The 20426-nt window shown below is 43.4% G+C and overlaps 1 protein-coding gene across 1 annotated transcript in view; it reads left to right on the forward strand.

Annotated features, from left to right (window-relative positions):
* HEATR6 (HEAT repeat containing 6) overlaps nucleotides 1-20148 on the forward strand; it is a 37454-nt gene extending 17306 nt beyond the window's left edge. Inside the window, exons 10-20 of the mRNA XM_066263385.1 lie at nucleotides 5179-5385; nucleotides 5751-5850; nucleotides 8293-8645; nucleotides 9934-10056; nucleotides 10378-10464; nucleotides 11172-11306; nucleotides 12073-12195; nucleotides 12931-13055; nucleotides 13848-13944; nucleotides 16210-16414; nucleotides 18082-20148. Coding sequence (XP_066119482.1) covers nucleotides 5179-5385; nucleotides 5751-5850; nucleotides 8293-8645; nucleotides 9934-10056; nucleotides 10378-10464; nucleotides 11172-11306; nucleotides 12073-12195; nucleotides 12931-13055; nucleotides 13848-13944; nucleotides 16210-16414; nucleotides 18082-18623 — 2097 coding nt within the window. The 3' untranslated portion in view covers nucleotides 18624-20148. The remainder of the gene's footprint in view (nucleotides 1-5178; nucleotides 5386-5750; nucleotides 5851-8292; nucleotides 8646-9933; nucleotides 10057-10377; nucleotides 10465-11171; nucleotides 11307-12072; nucleotides 12196-12930; nucleotides 13056-13847; nucleotides 13945-16209; nucleotides 16415-18081) is intronic.
* Nucleotides 20149-20426: the final 278 nt, after the last annotated feature.

Below are 20426 nucleotides of genomic sequence, written 5' to 3' on the forward strand. Positions count from 1 at the left end.
AGAAGGGCTAGCCTGACCAGGCGGTGGCGCAGTGGACAGAGTGTCAGACTGGGATGCCGAGGACCCAGGTTCGAGACCGAGCTCACCAGCTTGAGCACGGGCTCATCTGGTTTGAGCAAAGCTCACCAGCTTGGACCCAAGGTCGCTGGCTTGAGCAAGGGGTTACTCGGTCTGCTGAAGGCCCGCAGTCAAGGCACATATGAGAAAGCAATCAATGAACAACTAAGGTGTCGCAATGTGCAACAAAAAGCTAATGATTGATGCTTCTCATCTCTCCGTTCCTGTCTGCCTGTCCCTGTCTATCCCTCTCTCTGACTCTGTCTCTGTAAAAAAAAAAAAAAAAAAAAAAAGAAGGGCTAGCAATTCACAATACACTTGAACTACCTGTGATCACCTCCTTAAATAACTAATTACCGCCTAAGAAAACTTCTAAGTGACCCTTTAAAAACTTTTTACAGGTGAAGAAAAATAAACTAGCTTAAGTTATACACACAAAAAATGCCTCATTACCCAAGCCATGTAAAGCACCTGCACTATAGCTAAGGGGATGTGGGACATGTGAGTTTGGGATATGAATACAGAGAAGTTATAAGGTCATATCTGATGAAATTAGGTTGAAATAATTTTCATGATGTTTATAGCTTTCTATTTTTAAATTGTTTACATTTGACTTAGAGTGCCATGAGAAAGTTTATGTATTACAAAATGGCACTTTTAGATACGTTCTTGCTGTTTAACTTCAGTGAATACAAGAAATGTGATAAATAAAATACAGAACTTCCTTCTGAAAGATGCCCTAGGCCCAGTATAAAAGCCACATGACGGTCCTGGAGAAATGGAAAACCATTCATCATTCTTTCTTTTTTTTTCTTCTTTTTCTAAGTGAGAGGAGGGGAGATAGAGAGACAGACTCCCATATGCTCTCCGACCTAGATCCACCTGTCAGCCCCCATCTGGGGCTGATGCTCTGCCCATCTAGGGCCATGCTCTCAACTGAGCTATTTTTAGCACCTGAGGTGGAGGCTCCTCGGAGCCATCCACAGCATCCGGGGCTGATGTGCTTGAGCCAGTCAAGCCATGGCTACAGGAGGGGAAGAGAGAAAGAAGGGGGAGGGGTGGAGAAGCCGATGGTTGCTTTTCATGTGTGCCCTGACTGGGAATCGAACCTGGAATATCCACACACCAGGGCAATGCTTTACCACTGAGCCAACCAACCAGGGCCTCAGTCATCATTCTTAAAGAGCATTTTAAAAACATCAAAATAATGATTAAAAATTGTCAGTTTAATGTGATGATAAGTGACATGATTATACTCAATAGACTTTTAGTGATATTAAATTTAGATGGGTGTAAATGTTTCGATTATTGTACAGATGAGGCTTGGAGCACAACTCTGCGAACTCCACAGTGTAATTTATTGTGCACCAGGACACGAGCTAGAAGCAAGTGCTTTGGTAGATGATGCCAATGTGAGGGGCTTTTCATATAGACTTCTAGAAAGTAATGTGCAAAAACTTAAAAGTACTCATTCATATCATTGAAATGGGACAGCATTCTGGATTGATCAGAGCTGGATTAAAAGGCACAGCCATATGTAGAGGCCTCTGAGTGGTCCTTTTCGTGGGTGCTCATTTGAGTCTAGAGTTGGATAACTGAAGCTTCTCTTAGCTGGGATGAAACGTGACAAGACAATGATAGTGTATGATATCTTGTGTTGAAGTGCACAATGATGATAATTTGAGTTCAGGGCAGCTCTGATACAGGCTATGGTAGATTCAACAGGAAGCACAATTTTCACTGATATACTGAGAAATTTTCCAAAGGGCAATGGACAGAAGGAAAAATGACTCTCCCATTCAGGACCCCAACAATGACAGAATGCTTTCAGGAAATTGGAATATGAAATTCTCGGATAGTTCACTGGAAAGAAGAAAACTTAGAAATTTCCTTTAGGATTTGGCAGTATGGGAAATTGTCACATTTACATGTTGGAAGTGTGCTTCAGGAAGGACATCCGAGGTTTCCAGGCAGGACACAGCCATCAGTAAAATAACACAGCTAATGTAAGAATTTCTTCCAAAGGATTTCCTCGGGTGTTACAGAGGGAGATTATGTAGCTGTATCAACAAGACTTGATCTAAGGAACAAACTGTAGGGCAGGCCTTCCCTTTGGTACCTTGAGAATTATACTGATTTTCAAGTTCCGTGATGATTATTTCTCTTTTAGAGAGTTATGAAATGTGAAAACAAATCAAAATCTAGATGATAGGTAGCATCAATAGGAAAGAATAGAGTTGAAATTTTTAGCTGTCATGGAATGGTAGGCAATCAGGCTTTCTCTTATGGGCAGCCAAGAGCAGGTGACCTTTGCTTGGATGTCTCCAAATCTAGAGACCTGGACATAGTCTTCAAGTGCCTCCACCTAAAAGGCAACCAGCTTTGGGAGTGTCAGCCAGTGGAATTAACCCTGAACATGTGTGAAGAGTAGTCAGTACTCGGACAAAGCCGAGGAAGAGAACAGCCAGGTGCCCTACACTGAAACCTCTGTGATACCCACTCCCGGCAGGGAGTGCATCACCCTCCCAGAATTATCCTGAGACTGAACATACATAAAAAAAGGAAAACATAAGAATAGACTAAGCTACCTTAGCAGACATTTCTGCCACGTTCTTAAGTAGCAGAAAAGGAAAGAGGCTTTTCTATTTCATTACCTTTGAAACCCCTTCATGTCCAAGGCACTGAAACTATCCTCTGGTGAAACTGAGCACACTGGTGTTTGTAAGTTTGAAAAGTCTTTCATCCATCACTGTGAATGTCCAGACAATACAGACAGCATCATGAGCTCTCTAGAGAGCCACACCTCCACTGGTTTACTTGCACATCAGTAATGTCTGCTGAAAGGGCTTATTAGAACTGGCAAACAGTATATTAAATATTGATATAAGAATAAATGAACAGAACTTGAACCGGATTCACTGTCATAAATAGCAGTTTTATAACAAAAGATATATTAAACAGGGTTTAAAAGAGATTAAATCAAAACTATGAGAAGTATAATTCGATATAGTGTCACATTAATATATAGATTTTATACCTCAGTGGTGGAAAATAACCAATTTCAGTGACATTCCTTTTGTTTTCATCTGTGACGGTCATGGATGCTTTTTCCTTCTGAGGGTACCAAAGTTCAAGTTAATTGGATTGAAAATGTTTGATTTTCAAGCATCAGTTTCTTTCTTTCTACAAGTTGGTTTTAAATTTTATTGGTTTGTGAGCTGTTGGAATTGTGATTTTTTTTAATTGCCTTCTGAAGAAATGGAGGTTTAGCATAATGTATGTACCTTTTTCAGTTCCAACCATTCAGTCATCTAATCAAGGGGTTGGCACACTAGCCTGTGGGGCAGATATGGCCCGTTAACTGTTTTCTATGATACCTGAGCTAAGAGTGGTTTTCATGCTTTTAAATGGTTTTTTAAAAATCAAAGAAGAATAATAGTTCATGGCCTATGAGAGTTATACGAAGTTCTCATTCCATTGTCCATAAGTAATATTTCATTGGAACACTCACATTTTTTTCCTTTATATAGAATCTGTGCAACCTTGCAGAGTTGAGTGGCTGCTCCAGAGACTCTGTGGTCTACAAAGTCTTAAATACAAAACATGTACTACTGGCCCTCTACTGGAGAAGGTTGCCAGCCTCCAATCTTTTTTTTTTTTTTTTTTTTATTTTATTCATTTTTAGAGAGGAGAGAGACAGGAGAGAGAGACAGAGAGAGAGAGAAGGGGGGAGGAGCTGGAAGCATCAACTCCCATATGTGCCTTGACCAGGCAAGCCCAGGGTTTCGAACCGGCGACCTCAGCATTTCCAGGTCGACACTTTATCCACTGCGCCACCACAGGTCAGGCCAACCAGCCTCCAATCTAAGTTCTTGTATCAACGGACTTGAGCACAAACCCACTAGCTAGCTCTCTCGCTCTCTCTCTCTCTCGCTCTCTCTTGCTCTCTCTCTCCCTCTCTCTCTCTCCTTCTTTCACACACACATACACAACCCTTCCTAATACATCATCAACTTCCTAATTTGTGATTATGCTTAATTCCAAAGGATCACACTCTTATACTACATATTTGTTCTCAAAGTAGTAGTTTATGATTCCACTCTACAAAAGGCGTGGAGGAGTTATTCTTTGGTTACTTGGAGATAATCTAGTTGAAAGTTTCCTGGAAAATCTTTTTCACATGAAATTCAGATATACTTCATGTTGAGTAAATATTTAAGATTAGATACTAAAATTATAATGTTTCCCTGCTTTAAAAATATCTGTCAAGGTTTAATTGCCATTTTGGAGTGAGCTGGCTAAGGAGTGTACACTATTATTTCATAAAACTAGTCTTGCACTTATCACTTAACATTCATTTTGGTTAAATGGACTTTCTTTTGATTTTTTTCTTTTCTGACTTGTAATACTGCAAAGTCATCACAGTATCAATTAAGTGATCTAATCTTATAAAGAAAACGCACTGATGCAGTGACACTTCCTGGCAGATTCAGCAGTCCTTTAACAAAGGTGCACGTGTTTGCTCTCCGCCCATAAGGTCATACGCAGTGGTCCTCTTTTCTTTGATTATCAAGGACTCTCACTGCAGGCATCGTTATCCTGCACCTAAAATTTCCATCACAAGTGGGGCCTGCCACGTTGAGGTTGTAGTTTCTAATACCCTATCTAATTGACATCGAGCGCTCATAGAGGTGCTTCCAGATAGACTATAAACCAGAATGTCCTCAGGAACTTGGATGTGAAACAGACTCTAGACGTGTGGTTTTTTTCTACATCATGGGCTGGTCTCTCTTTTCAGTTGGTCTTATGCTTGAGTAAACTAGGCTCTATCTAACCTTTGTTATTCTCATGCTCATGATTTCAGGGTTTTGTACTCTATGTAGCTTAGACTTCTTACCATAAGAAAACCTAACAGCTGTATGGTTCAAGATTTTTGTTTTACCTGTGGGGTGCAAGTGGCCCAGTTCATGGCTACTTTTAGGACCTGATAGATAATCCCATTGCCTTTATTCTAATTTAAATGATCCTAAAAAACTTTGAAAATTGAAAATGTGTGTAGGAAGAAGGGGATCTGACTTTCTGATTTTTAGTAAACTGATGTGAATCATCCTGAAATTTCAGACGCGTGCCTGTGCTTTGCAAGTGTTATCTGCCATCTTGGAAGGCTCAAAGCAGTTTCTTTCTGTTGCTGAAGATACCAGTGACCACAGAAGGGCTTTTACGCCCTTCTCGGTAATGATTGCTTCCAGCATCAGAGAGTTGCACAGATGTCTTTTGTTGGCTTTGGTGGCTGAGTCAGACTCACAGACCCTTATTCAGATAATTAAGGTAAATGTGCCAAGTTCTCTGTTTCAATTTTGTATAAAGTTGTACATTGCTGAAAAGTAACTTGACTTAATATAATAACTAAGTAGTAATTTTATTTAAAGATATCCTATTTGTACCTACTTGTTTGATCTTACCTCCCATTTCTGTATATCCAAATCCATTTCAAAAAAAAGTACTCCTTTACTTTTAGTTTTAAGTTGTACCAATGAGAAAACTACTGCTATCCCACCCCCCAAAAGACAGAAAAGAAAAAGTGATTTTCAAATAAGTAGTGTGAAGGCCTTCCTTTTAAAATTAAACACTAAAATTTTGTCTTTGTTATGGCTTAATCAGGCCCGTTGATGAGCTGTTCTTGTCCTTTGCAGTGCCTTGCAAATTTGGTGTCAAACTCACCTTATAACCGCCTGAAACTCAGCCTGCTGACCAAGGTCTGGAACCAAATAAAGCCTTATATCCTCCACAAAGGTGAGTGGTAGTTTAAAACTATCTGCTTCTGTATGTCAGTCAAATCTAGATTATTAGTTTAAAAATATTCAAAGCAATTGGATAGCTCTACTTTCTGCAAGTTTTCAGGAGACTCATACATTGCTAGAACTCCACTTTTGATCCCTGAAGCACCAATGGCAGGAAGTGAGCTGGAAAATTAATTGTAAAGTTTAATGCCTCTTTGATATGTTAGTGCAATAAACAGCGTATCCCTTAGATTGAGTCAAGTGCAAGGGATCCCCTCTAGTACACAATAGTTATATCCTTGAGTCACAAGTAGAGTATGAATGGACAGTCAGATAGACAGACTTCCTTTCTGGAAAGAAAAACTGGAATATAAAATCTAACTTCTTTGCCTGACTGATGGTGGAACATGGTTAAAGCAATTGACCTGGATCGCTGAGGACCCAGATTCGAAACCCCAAAGTCATGGGCTTGAGTGTGGGCTCATCAGGTTTGAGTGCGAGATCATTGACATGATGACCCCAGGGATGCTGGTTTGAAGCCCAAGGTTGCTGGTTGAGCCCAAGGTCACTGGCTTGAAAAAGGAATACTGGCTCAATTTGAGCCCCCTCCCCATCAAGACTTGTAGGAGAAGCAATTAGTGAACTAAAATGACACAGCTACACCTTGATGCTTCTCATCTCTCTCCCTTCCTCCCTCTCTCTCTTTCTCTGAAGGAAAAAAGGATTATACCAACCTCATAAGACTTGGATGAGTCTTAACTGAGATAATGCCCTGTAAACTGGGTTTAATTCACTCCTTATACCAATGTGTAAAATGGGACCCCGAAAGATAAATCGTGCTTTAAGGTGTCTCATCACATTAGTGACGAGTAAGACTAACACATCCTGGCTCCGTCCGCTGCTTGTCCCACCCACCAGCTTTGCTTTGTGAGCCGAGGGTCGTGTGCCCCGTCTCTGAGGGCCCTGTCAAGTGTCTGGCTCTGTCCTCCATCAACTTTTCACTGTCAAAATGTTCAAACCCACAGAAAATTTGGAAGAATAGTACATTGAACATCTGCATACCTCTTCTTAGACTTAACAGTTATTAATATTTGTCATATTTGCTTTCTGTATCTCTTCCTTCCTGCAGTGTGTATCTGTGTGTGTATATGTGTATTTTTGTTTGTGTATATATATTTCTATAGACTTTTTCTCCTTGAACCATTTGAAAGTAAATTATAGATATGATATTTCACCCTAAATACCTTAGCATGTATATACTAAGAATAAAGATGACCTAGAAAACACAAAACTATTTTTGTACCTGAGAAATTTACAGCAATTTCTTAAGATTGTCTAATATCTTGTCCACATTCCGATTTCTCCATATGTCCCAAAAAGTGTTTTATAGCTTTTCCTTAACCTACATTCATTCAAGGTTCATGTATTGCATTTAGTTTTTATGCCACATTAGCTTTTTTTTTTTTTTTTTTTTTTTTTTTTTTTTTACAGGGACAGAGAGAGTCAGAGAGAGGGACAGACAGATAGGAACGGAGAGAGATGAGAAGCATCAATCATCACTTTTTCATTGCAACACCTTAGTTCATTGATTGCTTTCTCATATGTGCTCTGACCACGGGCCTTCAGCAGACTGAGGAACCTCTTGCTGGAGCCAGCAACCTTGGGTCCAAGCTGGTGAGCTTTGCTCAAGCCAAATGAGCCCGCACTCAAGCTGGCGACCTCGGAGTCTCGAACCTGGGTCCTTCTGCATCCCAGTCCGATGCTCTATCCACTGCGCCACCACCTGGTCAGGCCCACATTAGCCTTTTTAAATCTAGAATAGTCTCTACCCTTTCTTTTCCTTTCATGATACTGAGTTTTGGAAAAGTTCAAGCCAATTGTCTTATCGAATGTCTCACATTCTCAGTTTGTCTGATAGTTTCTTCATAGTGTTAACTTGTATTGTTGTCCTGTGTATTTCCTATAAACTAGAACATGGATGTAATTACATTCAGATTAAACAAGGATGTCATAATTCTTAATTACCTGCAGGAATAACTGTGATCCTTATAACAGCTCTTCCCATGGTGATAGGTTCTTTTTTTTTTTTTTTTACAAGGACAGAGAGAGTCAGAGAGAGGGATAGATAGGGACAGATAGACAGAAACGGAGAGAGATGAGAAGCATCAATCATCAGTTTTTCGTTGCGACACCTTAGTTGTTCATTGATTGCTTTCTCATATGTGCCCTGACTGCGGGCCTTCAGCAGACTGAGTAACCCCTTGCTCGAGCCAGTGACCTTGGATCCAAGCTGGTGAGCTTTTTTTTTTTTTTTGCTCAAGCCAGGTGAGCCCGCGCTCAAGCTGGCGACCTCGGGGTCTCAAACCTGGGTCCTTCTGCATCCCAGTCCGATGCTCTACCCACTGCGCCACCGCCTGGTCAGGTGGTGATAGGTTTTTACTGCTTGCTTTGACAGATGTTAATGTTCGTGTGTCAAGTCTCACACTCTTGGGAGCCATAGTGTCCACTCACGCACCTTTACCTGAAGTCCAGCTACTTCTGCAGCAGCCCTGTTCTTCTGGACTCAGCAATAGCAATTCAGGAACTCCTCACCTCAACCCCCTGGACTGGTGGAAGAAAGCCCCCGTGGGACCCTTTCTGGAAGAAGCATCAGTTGGTTCACCAAAGGGGCCTTCAGAGCCCTGCTGGCTCATTCGCCTTTGCATTTCCACTGTCGCGCTGCCCAGGGAGGATTCCTTTCTGGGTGTCGATGCTGGCTGTGCGGCAGGGAGCTACGTACCATGCCCCATGCGCCTGGAGGCCTTGCAGGTAGGAGGTTTCATTTCCTCATCTCTGAAATGGAAGTTAGTTATTCTTCCTTCCTAGGAAGTTGGTGAGGAGTGTGGAAATAATGTAAAACTGAGCCACATGTCAGCCGCGTCAGTGGGAGGTGTACTGAAGGTGTGAGTGCCTTTTTTGTTGTTGCTGTTTTCTCTGTGTGGTGGGGCCTTTGGCTCTGAAATGTCAGGGTCATTCCTTTTCGTTGTAAGCCATTGTAGTCACCTCAGGTAGTATATTAATAGGTGGATATAATAATTATATAGTAATTCTGGAAGACATTGTTGTTAATCTGTGATTTCTGCAACATAAAGTTAAATAAATGTTTAATTCTCTATAAACTTTTCTCTGGTCTTATATCTGCTTAGAGACAACAAAATGTAATTGCTCCTTCAAAAGAAGAAAACACCCCTAGATTAAAGTATTTGCTTGTTATGTACCCAAGTGTGATCTAAGACATGGGTTTGGTCCTGGGGTCTGCTGCCAAAGTATCTGCTTAATATTAAACATACCCTTTAACCTCTTTAACCTTTAATTTTTTTTTTTTTTGCATTTTTTTTTTTTTTTGCATTTTTCTGAAGCTGGAAACAGGGAGAGACAGTCAGACAGACTCCCGCATGCGCCCGACCGGGATCCACCTGGCACGCCCACCAGGGGCGACGCTCTGCCCACCAGGGGGCGATGCTCTGCCCATCCTGGGCGTCGCCATGTTGCGACCAGAGCCACTCTAGCGCCTGAGGCAGAGGCCACAGAGCCATCCCCAGCGCCCGGGCCATCTTTGCTCCAGTGGAGCCTTGGCTGCGGGAGGGGAAGAGAGAGGCAGAGAGGAAGGCGCGGCGGAGGGGTGGAGAAGAAAAATGGGCGCTTCTCCTGTGTGCCCTGGCCGGGAATCGAACCCGGGTCCTCCGCACACTAGGCCGATGCTCTACCGCTGAGCCAACCGGCCAGGGCCCCTTTAAATTTTTTTAACATTAGCTTCTTCAGCTGAAACAGTCGATTAAGACCCACCTCAAAAAATTATACCTAGGCTTAATTAAATGAAGTAATATTGATAATCTTAATGAAAACTGTTTCATAAATTACAAAGCACCATAAATTTATATGATACAGTCCATTGATTTGAGCCCTAAGGTAAAGGTTATGGTTGTCCTTCACTTAGTTCAATGCCATGTTTCAGCCCCGAGTTAAGTGCGAGTGATTTCTGAAATACTGAACCACTTTTCCGGATATTGCAGCCCTGCATTCAGGTCGCGTGGTTCATGCTCTGTTCTCTTTGCAGGTGTTGGCTCACCTTGCGAGGGGCTACTTTTTAGTGGCCCAGGCCTACCTGATGGAGCTGGGAGAGGTGATCTGCAGGTGCATGGGAGAGTCTGATCCGTCTGTTCAGCTCCATGGAGCAAAGGTCATTTTCGTTCCGAACCACGTGCCCTTTTTCTTCTGTTCCGTTTATGTCATATGTTCAACAGTGCTGAGGTTTTTTAAGAGGTTTCAGCTCTATATATAAACCCAAAGAATTGATTTGGTAAGAAATGAACAATACTGTATATGGCAGGTGATTTTTGCTCCTGGAAAGAATGCGTCTTACATAGAAGTGACATAGAAAAGAAAGAAAATCAGTTGGAAGTTATTTTTCCCCTTGATTTGATATAATCTCCAAACTGAAGTAGTCTTTTACCTCCAGAGTTCTAAGAGTCTGCTCAGATATCTATTTTTATCTTCACAGCTTTTGGAAGAACTGGGCACAGGCCTAATACAGCAGTACAAGCCAGATTCTACCGTAGCCCCTGAGCAGAGAGTGCCGGTCACCGTGGTGAGTGAATGTCAGTTCACGGGTGTCTCTCTCCTTAGTGCTTCATTCAGTTCATTTTGAGGCTGAGTGATCAGGTTTAGTGACTTGCCCAAGGTTGCAGAGACAGGAATCCATAGCTGAAGGTCTCAGCCCCAGCCCTGCCTCGGGCACAGGGTCTGAGGCCACCCTGATACCCTGAGCTCTGTGCCCATGAGGAATCAGATTGAAAGAGCCCTCGCTGGGTGTCTGGTCTGGATTTTAGTCCAGCTCTGCTGCCCACCAGCAAGGTACATTATTTCTTTGTGCCTCACTTTCCTTGTATGAATATGGAGATAATGACAAATACTTCACTTAGTTGTGCTAAGGATTAAAATGAGCTGATATATGTAAAGCACTCAGAACAATGCCTGGAGCATCAAACACTCAGAAAAACATGAGCTGGTATTGCTGCTATAGTCACTGTCATCATCATCTTCATCCTCCTCCTCCTCGTTATTATCTCTGTCTGTGAATGCTAGCAGACTGTAGTTTCCTAATCAGTAAAATGGAAGGATTCAATTAGTTGTTTTTAGAGGTCTTTTCATTGTTGTGGAAGACTAGAGAGCAAGTATAAACAGCTGCGGTTGGAAGGAAAAATGTATCATTGCTGCAGTCACGGGGGTGGTCTTAGTGTTGAGCTGGGGCCACTGCTGCTCGTGGGCTGCAGTTGTAACCATGCCCTGTTCCAGGTGGTGCTGTTCTGGACTATGATGCTGAATGGTCCTTTACCCAGAGCCCTGCAGAACGCAGACGACCCGATTCTGCAGGCGAGCGCCTGTGATGCCCTGTCTTCCATCTTGCCAGAAGCCTTCGGCAGTCTGCCGGTAACTTCAAGTGTGTTTTCTTACCCTTAAATGGTGCCTCTGAGCATCACAGCTCGAGCCTGATTTTGATCCTTTTTCCTTTTGAACCAGTGTTTATCATCTCTGAGGAAAACAGGCTTATTCTGCTTGAGTGTGGGTGAGGGCGATGGGAAAACTTAAAAATCTTCATGTCTCGGAAGAGCTTTTCCTCCCATGCTCAGAAGGCAGGGGCTAGTAGAGGCTTTGAAGTCAGAGAAATTTCAGAAAGATTTCAAAGCCAAAACTTAGAAAGATACAGGTTTAAATCTCAGCTCTCCTGCTTTCTGGCTCTTTGATGATCTTAACTTCTCTAAAACTGCATTTTGTCATCTATAAAATGGGAATGGTGTGAGTCATAACATGAAGGATGTGCAGATACTTAGCTGGTACCCAACACGTATGGCATTCAAACTGTTCTTTCCTTTAGTTCCCAGTGGCATTTACCTGTGTTTGTACTTATGTGAATTAGCTTTTATAAAGAAGGCAGCTTTAATGAAGTGGGAGAGTAAAGTGGCCTAATTCACACAGATGTGAAGGTTAAGTGATCCTAGGGGCTGTGTGTGGCCCGCACCAAGGGGTGCTCAGATAACAGCTGGATCGGAAGTGAACCTTTGCTCTCTACCAAGGTGTCAGTTGTATTCAAGTCCTGACTGTGCTCAAACACAGACATGTCACAGTCACTTGTCAAAGTCATGCACTCCCTAGGGTTTTCACCTCGCCTCCCCTTTGCCACCCTTCCTTACTGCAGAGTGACTGGCAGATCCTGTGCATCACGGTGCTGCTTGGGCTGAATGACAGCAAGAATCGTCTGGTGAAAGCTACCGCCTCTCGGGCCCTCGGAGTCTACGTGGTTTTTCCCTGTCTTAGACAGGTCAGAGCGAGCCTGTGTGGCTCTTCTGGGCCCCTTTTGGTCCAGATCAACCCTTTTCTTGGTGGATTAGAGCTCTTGAGTTGAACAGTAAAGGAAGTTAAATTGCTTTGCAATCTGGTTTCCTTAATTGCTACTAAAATATGGTAATACCTATGGTTCATTTATTTTTAATTACAGTACTTAGCGCACTGCACATATAAATAGCTAGGTGCCCAGTAAATGTTTAATGAATGATTGAAAAACAAATAAGATGAGGCATTACCATGCAATAGTAATAATTTAGAAGGTAGATAGATTTTTACTAAGAAGGAAATAAATTTCTCCTTCACTCTTACTTGTGACATTTAGCTCGCTGAGAAGTGTGTAAGTAAATAGGAGGTGTTTTGGAAATGCATTCATTGGCAACATCGTTTCTCAAGGTGGAGATAAATCCAAGCACAGAATTCATAGGTAACTGTCACAGGCCAGGGAATCAGATGCTTACAAGAGCAAGTCTGTAGACTCCTCAGGTGTGTGTATAGCAAATACCAAAATCATGGGAGACCTTCCCCTGGGATTTTAATGGGTGTTCAAATTGTAGTGTACAAGAAAAACAGTAAATTGAGTAAATGAATTTTGATTTCCAAATAGAAATTTGTGGTAAAGGCTTATCACTTTAAAATGAACTGAGAATTTCCAAGGAAGCAGTATGAACTTCTAAAGTAACTTTATCATTTTGTTTTGTTTATCTTATAGGATGTCATATTTGTTGCAGACACAGCAAATGCAATATTGATGTCACTTCAAGACAAGTCTCTGAATGTCCGGGCCAAAGCAGCCTGGTCCCTGGGCAATCTGACAGACACTATGATTGTCAACATGTAGGTGACTCAGCTCGTTTCCATGGGGTGACTCCGAGGGTGGGCTCTCTACAGTAGAAGAATTGGTATAATGCCCCCACATGTGGCCAGTCTTCCTGCTTTGCTTTGTTTTATCTTCCTTCAAGTAAGAAGATTAGTAAGCTGTTCTTAATATCTCTGTGCAAAAATACTGTACGTTGATATAAGAACTATGTCCACATTTTACAGAAAATGTGGAAACCCAAAACCTTCTTAATGGTTGCTCTCCTTAAATATCACATTTTTATGTTTTTAAAGTAATATACTCACAGGTTAAAAAATATCAAACAGTACAAAGAGGTATTCAGTGTAAAGCCTTTTTCTTACCTTAATCTCCTAGTGTCCCTCCCCACAGGCAACTGTCCTTACTCATACATAAGTGCCCTGCTTTTTGTCACTTAACTCTAACATACAGCATATATAAGCGTTCTCCTGACTTCTATCAATACTAACTTTTTATAAACCATTGTTTGTTATTATGCAGTCATCACCATTTCCCTATTATTGGACACATATATTGTTTTAGATTTTTATACACATTGAACATTTTTTGTACAGGAAATCTCCATTTGAGTTATTTCTGTTGGTTACATTCCTAAATGTAGACCTATGAGGTCAAACAGTATAAAATGTAAGTTCTTGGTATAAGCTGAACAGATGTGTCAAGCTGTTTTCCTAAAGTTTCTATAGTTATACTAAGTGACTATATTTGTATGTATATACCTTTCAGTGGGTTTTACCTTTAACCGTGTCTTGCCTGCCTTGGTTGGACAGGGAATCGCCAGAGCCCAGTTTCCAGGAGGAGTTCTCCGATCTCCTGCTCTTGAAGATGCTGCGATCAGCGATAGAAGCATCCAGGGATAAAGACAAGGTAAAACCAAGACAGAGCCTGGTATTTGTCAGGGAGATACTTAGTGTGTTATTGTTTTATTCCTTCTGATTTATCCCTGTTCAGAGGAGAGGGAGAGTGTACTCAGGGTGTAAAGTGGCCTACTCCATAGTTGTACAATTTGTTTCTTACCTCCTAGCTCATAAAAAACATCAGCGTCATTTGTAATACTACACGATATATCCATGTTTATTTTATTATTAATCTGGTTTTTTCAAAAGAATATTTTAAGTAGAATCGACAAGTCAGAAAAGTGACCAGATCTTGGTTTTGAATAATTTTTAAAAGCATAATCCTGGCCTGACCAGGCGGTGGCACAATGGATAGAGCATCAGACTAGGATGTGGAGGACTGAGGTTCGAGACCCCGAGGTCGCCAGTTTGAGCACGGGCTCATCTGGTTTGAGCAAAAGCTCACCAGCTTGGACCCAAGGTCACTGGCTTGATTGAGCAAGGGGTTACTCGGTCTGCTGTAGCCCCACAGTCAAGGCACATATGAGAAAGCAATCAATGAACAACTAAGATGTCGCAACAAAAAACTAATGATTGATGCTTCTCATCTCTCTCCGTTCCTGTCTGTCTGTCCCTATCTATCCCTCTCTCTGACTCTCTCTGTCTCTGTAAAAAAAAAACAAAAAAAAACAAACAAAAAAAAGACAAAACAAAACAAAAAACAAATAAAAGCATAATCCTGGCTTTAGAGCCAGTTAGACATGGTTCAAATCCTGGCTTGCCCTTTAGTGGTGGGTGACCTGTGATGCATTTGACTTCTCGGGAGGTCAGTTTTGTAATTTCTAACGTGGCAGTTGTTACATATTGGGCTCTGAGATATCTCATCTTAAAGCACCTAACAGAGTACCTGACCCATATCAAGTACTCAATTTTAGTACGGTGATTCTGAAAACCTGGGAAGCCCTATCTCAGACTAATTCAATCAGAATTCCTGAGCATAGGCTCTGGGAATTGTCTTTAAAAAAGAAAGCTCGCCCTGGCCGGTTGGCTCAGCGGTAGAGCATCGGCCTAGCGTGCGGAGGACCCAGGTTCGATTCCCGGCCAGGGCACACAGGAGAAGCGCCCATTTGCTTCTCCACCCCTCCACCGCGCTTTCCTCTCTGTCTCTCTCTTCCCCTCCCGCAGCCAAGGCTCCATTGGAGCAAAGATGGCCCGGGCGCTGGGGATGGCTCTGTGGCCTCTGCCTCAGGCGCTAGAGTGGCTCTGGTCGCAACATGGCGACGCCCAGGATGGGCAGAGCATCGCCCCCTGGTGGGCAGAGCGTCGCCCCATGGTGGGCGTGCCGGGTGGATCCCGGTCGGGCGCATGCGGGAGTCTGTCTGACTGTCTCTCCCTGTTTCCAGCTTCAGAAAAATGAAAAAAATAAAAAATAAATAAATAAAAAATAAAAAAAAAGAAAGCTCCCCAGATGATTCTAGTATACCACAAAGAAAAAAAATGCTTTTCTCTAAAAGAAGAGTATTAGACAGTAACTATGAGACGTAGCTCCTCCTCCCAGCTCTGCTGCAAACCGGCAGTGTCCCCTGGCTCCTGGGGTTGGCATGCCACCTTTGTAACTCGAGGAAGATGGAGATCTCTGAAGCCCCATCTATTACTAAAAATACCAGGGCAAGGAGCTCTGCAGAACTTCACCTTTCTGATGGCTCAACTGTTAACCCTGCAAGACTTTGCAGTGTTATGAGGACTTGCACTTTTACAGGCTGCATTTTTCATTGACAGTCTTGCTTTAAGATATCTAGGACCTCCTGGAGTTTTTTAAGCTGAAATTATACTTTCTGACACATCTTTGGCAAAACAGATTCCTAATGCTTTTACTTTTTTTTTCCTCTCTCTCTTTTTTATTCAGTGAGAGAAGGTTTAGGCAAAGACAGAGTCCTGCATGCACCCCGACCAGGATCCACCCGGCAAGCCCACTAGGGGGCGATGCTATGCCCATCTGGGGCACTACTCTGTTGCTTAGCAGCCGAGCACCTGAGGTTACTAGCTCTTCCTAGCACCTGAGACAGAGGCCATGGGGCCATCCTCAGTGCCTGGGACCAGAGAGCTCCAATCGAACCTTGGCTGCAGCAGGTGGAGAGAGAGAAAGTGAAAGAAGCAAGAGAAGGAGGGATGGAGAAGTAGATGGTTGCTTCTCCTGTGTGCACTGATCTGGAATCAAACCTAGGACATCCACACACTGGGCTGACTACCACTGAGCAAACCGGCCTGGACCTAATGCATTTACATTTTATTCTAGGTAAAAAGTAACGCAGTCCGGGCCCTTGGAAATTTGCTACATTTTCTACAGCCATCTCATATAGAAAAACCCCGATTTGCTGAAATCATCGAGGAGTCGATCCAAGCCTTAATTTCTACTGTTCTGATTGAGGCTGGCATGAAAGTTCGATGGAATGCTTGTTATGCAATGGGAAATGTATTTAAAAATCCTGCTCTTCCATTAGGTAAGAAAGTTTTCCTCTGCTCTGTGTGGAGGGCCTCTTTGGACAGCACACACCAGTCTGTGTTGTTACTAAAGATGTTCATGACAGTATTATTTATCACAGTATTAGGAAAAAATGGAAACAGACTGAACACCCAAGTTTAGAGAAATGGTTTGAGATAAATTATGGTATAGATATGTTCAATGGGATATTTTGTTGTCACTTAAAGTTATGTTTACAAATGATTTTTGATAATATGAAAATAATTCTGATGTTAAGCAAGTTAAACCAGGATATGAAATTGTTTCTGCAGTATGATCTCGATAAATGGGTAGGAAAAGACTGAAAAGGAAATTAGCCTCATTATCAACAGCAGTTGCCTCTGGATGGGATAGTGAGTAGGATTATTTTCTGCTTCATTTTCTAAATTGTATTCAGTCAGCATATACTGTTCTAACAAGCAGGGAAAAAATAAAGGGAAAAGCTGTGATGGAGGAAAGAGAGCCCTTGGTGCTGAAGTGGAATGCTTCACGTAGGAGGGCATCTGTCTCTAACGAACGACGTGCCGTGCACATCAATGTATCATCAGTGGCTGCTAGCAGCTTGGGCATGTGGAGCCTAGCCTCAAATCCCATTCGCTTTGGTTGCCAGCATTTGCCTTATACATTTGTCTGTGTGACAAGATTTGAAACATAAGGCGTGCCTGGAGAGGGAAAGCCATTCTGGACCAGCAGAGCATGCGTCAAGTTAGGGGAATCTGGCTCTCCTCCCCATTATGCCAAGAGCATCCCAGGAGACCAGTCAGCCGGAAGCTGGTAGAGCAGTACCTTGCGGCTTTTCCCACTGAGGAAAGAGCCCAATGTGACTTTTAGGGTGGGTGTCTGCTTGGCTGCCTTTGGAGGCAACAAAGAAGCCGGAAGGGCCGGGAGAGTTTAGGAAAGCTGCAGTCTACTCCGCTGTCCATCCTGAGGAAAAAAGCCCCCCAAAATGGAATCGGGAGTGGGAGCCCTGACGAGGAGGAAAGCAAGCTGATATTCTGGCACCAGCAGGAAAGGAACGAAGACACAAATCTGGGCATCATCTTCTCAAAATTAGAAAATTGAGCTTTCGGTTAATCTGAGTACTCTGTTCCCCAGGCACTGCCTAGACAAAATTTTCTTTCACTTGGCAGAACAGTGAGTGACCTGCTATGTCCAGAGCAGTGTCTGGATGCTAAGCTGGGTGACAGAACAGTCCTTTCCCAGCCTGAGCAGGCCTGGGCATACAGTTGTACAGTTTCTGTGCTGCTGGAAGTGGCCCACTGAGAGGACGAGTGCGGCTACAGTTCCGTCCGTGCTTCTCCCACCGAGCCATACCCCCTCGGCCAGCACCCCCCTTTCAGAGTCACCAGAGTCCCCATTTGGGTAGCAGAGGCCCTGAGCATGCGCAGGCTTGTCTACAGAGAGAGGGAGGTTTGGGAGTCAGTACTCGGTCACTTACCTGGTCACTCACCACTCAGGTTCTATAGGATTTTGTGACAGCTAAAATATAAACTAACTTTTTTAAATGTAGTAAAAGCCCATTAAAACCTGTGTTTGAGTACAAAACTAACTTGAGCTCTGATGTATGTTTCCTTCTGCCTGCCCCTCTCCCTTTCACCGTATTTATTTCTAAGCCTTCATTTGTTTTAATGACTGGGTTCTTTCTAGGAACAGCCCCATGGACCTCCCAGGCCTACAACGCTCTGACATCAGTTGTGACATCATGCAAGAACTTCAAAGTGCGCATCAGATCTGCCACGGCCCTTTCCATCCCGGGCAAGAGAGAGCACTACGGAGCTGTTGGCCAGTACGCCCAGATCTGGAATGCACTGGTGACTGCCTTGCAGAAGAGTGAAGACACCGCAGACTTTCTGGAATTCAAATACTGTGCCAGCTTACGGACCCAAATCTGCCAGGCGCTGATTCACCTCTTGAGCTTGGCCACTGCTTCAGACCTGCCTTGCATCAAAGAAACCCTTGAATTGAATGGTGACATGGTCCAGTCCTATATCCTACAGTTTTTAAAATCAGGAGCAGAGGGAGATGACACTGGAGCACCCCACAGCCCACAGGAAAGAGACCAGATGGTCAAAAGGGCCCTGGAGCACATTAGCAGTGTCCAGGCACTGGCTGGCGACACAGCCAAAAGGGCCATCGTGGACTTTTTAGAAAATACCCTGGCTGTTTATTTTGACACATCCGGATCTTAAGTAGCACTCCTAAGATGAACAAATTGGTGACTATTTCATCATACTTTTCAGGAGTCAAATGGTAACAAAAAAACCCGACCTTGAGCATCAGATATCCTAGGGGGCAGCACTGGCCAAATAGCTCAGTTGGTCAGAGCATTCTCCCAATACACCAAGGTTATGGGTTGGATCTCTAGTCAGGGCACAGACAAGAATCAACCAGTGACTTCATAAATAAATGGAACAACAAAATAATGTTTCTCTCTTTCTCCTTGACTCTCTAAAATCAGCCAGTTAATTTTTAAAAATCTTAGGGACAGAAGTAATCCATTTATTAGAATGAGTTAGCAACTATTTAAATTTTTCTAAAGGGCTCAACCCCTTTAGAACGTGGTTCTGCTGCACTGGCGTGGTCCGGGTTGTGGGAACCTCTAACCTGTGCAGCCAGGAGGGAGGGAGCATGGTGGCCGTGTGGGCTGAGCAGACTAGGGGTGTGAAGGGTGTTTAGTTTCAGAGGATTGACCCTGGCCGGTTGGCTCAGCAGTAGAGCGTTGGCCTGGCGTGCGGGGACCCGGGTTCGATTCCCGGCCAGGGCACATAGAAGAGGCGCCCATTTGCTTCTCCACCACCCCCTCCTTCCTCTGTCTCTCTCTTCCCCTCACGCAGCCAAGGCTCCATTGGAGCAAAGATGGCCCGGGCGCTGGGGATAGCTCCTTGGCCTCTGCCCCAGGCGCTGGAGTGGCTCTGGTTGCGGCAGAGCAATGCCCTGGAGGGACAGAGCATCGCCCCTGGTGGGCGTGCCGGGTGGATCCCGGGTCAGGCGCATGCGGGAGTCTGTCTGACTCTCTCTCCCCGTTTCCAGCTTCAGGGGAAAAAAAAAAGTTCCAGAGGATTTAGGAAAGGGGGGCGACAGCAAAAGGATTTAGGTATTTTGTCTGTGGGAATTGTTTTTCTTTTGTAATAAACCAGTGAAAAAGAGTGTGCCCATAATCCCGTGCTTTTATCAAGTTGCACTTACAGCAAGCTGCAGGCCGCGCCAGTTTGTGCGGGCACAACTGCGTTACTTGAAAGCGTTCCTCATAGGCTGGAAAACACCTACCGCACTGAACTCCCCAAGTGCCCGCTCTGAAGCCCTCTCCGTGCCTCTGGAAGGAAGCGGCTTGTTTTCTTGTCATTTTCATAAAAGTAAAATTGTGCCATACAGTGGTCCCTCGTCTCGTCTATCGCGGGGGTTAGGTTCCGGAACCCCCCACAGTAGGCAAAAATCCGCAAAGTGGCAACCTTGTATTTATTTTATTATTTATATATATTTTAAGGCTTTATAAACCCTCCCCACACTCTTATAAGCATTTCCTATGCTCTTAAACACTTTCTACACTCTTGAAAATGCTTATTTTGCCACAAAAATAATTAAAATAGTAAATATATAAAAATACCTATATACTACAAAATCCCGCGATACAGTGAGTCCGCAAAAAGTGAACCGTGATACGCAAGGGACGACTGTATAGCTTATTTTCGTTTCTTTGCGCTTTCACTGGTGGGCTTCTTGATAAAATGTGAAATGATGGGATGATTTCATTTGGTGAATCACTTATCCTTTGTTTATCTTGAATAAAATCTAATTTTTTTGTTTGTAAGCCTTTTGCTTCTGTGAAGGTTTCCAGGTCACTGAAAACAGATGTCCATTTGCAGGGAAAGACCAAGGATAAGCACTTTTAGAAATCCCAGTAGAAATTCCATGAGTCAGGGGTAGGGCTTCTGTCCTGGTGGATTGTTTAGTATGTTCTCACTGGCGTCCCGTGTGCACCAGGGGCAGGAGCG

Source organism: Saccopteryx bilineata, chromosome 2, assembly GCF_036850765.1.
Source record: "Saccopteryx bilineata isolate mSacBil1 chromosome 2, mSacBil1_pri_phased_curated, whole genome shotgun sequence".
In the NCBI taxonomy this organism is placed as follows: domain Eukaryota; kingdom Metazoa; phylum Chordata; class Mammalia; order Chiroptera; family Emballonuridae; genus Saccopteryx; species Saccopteryx bilineata.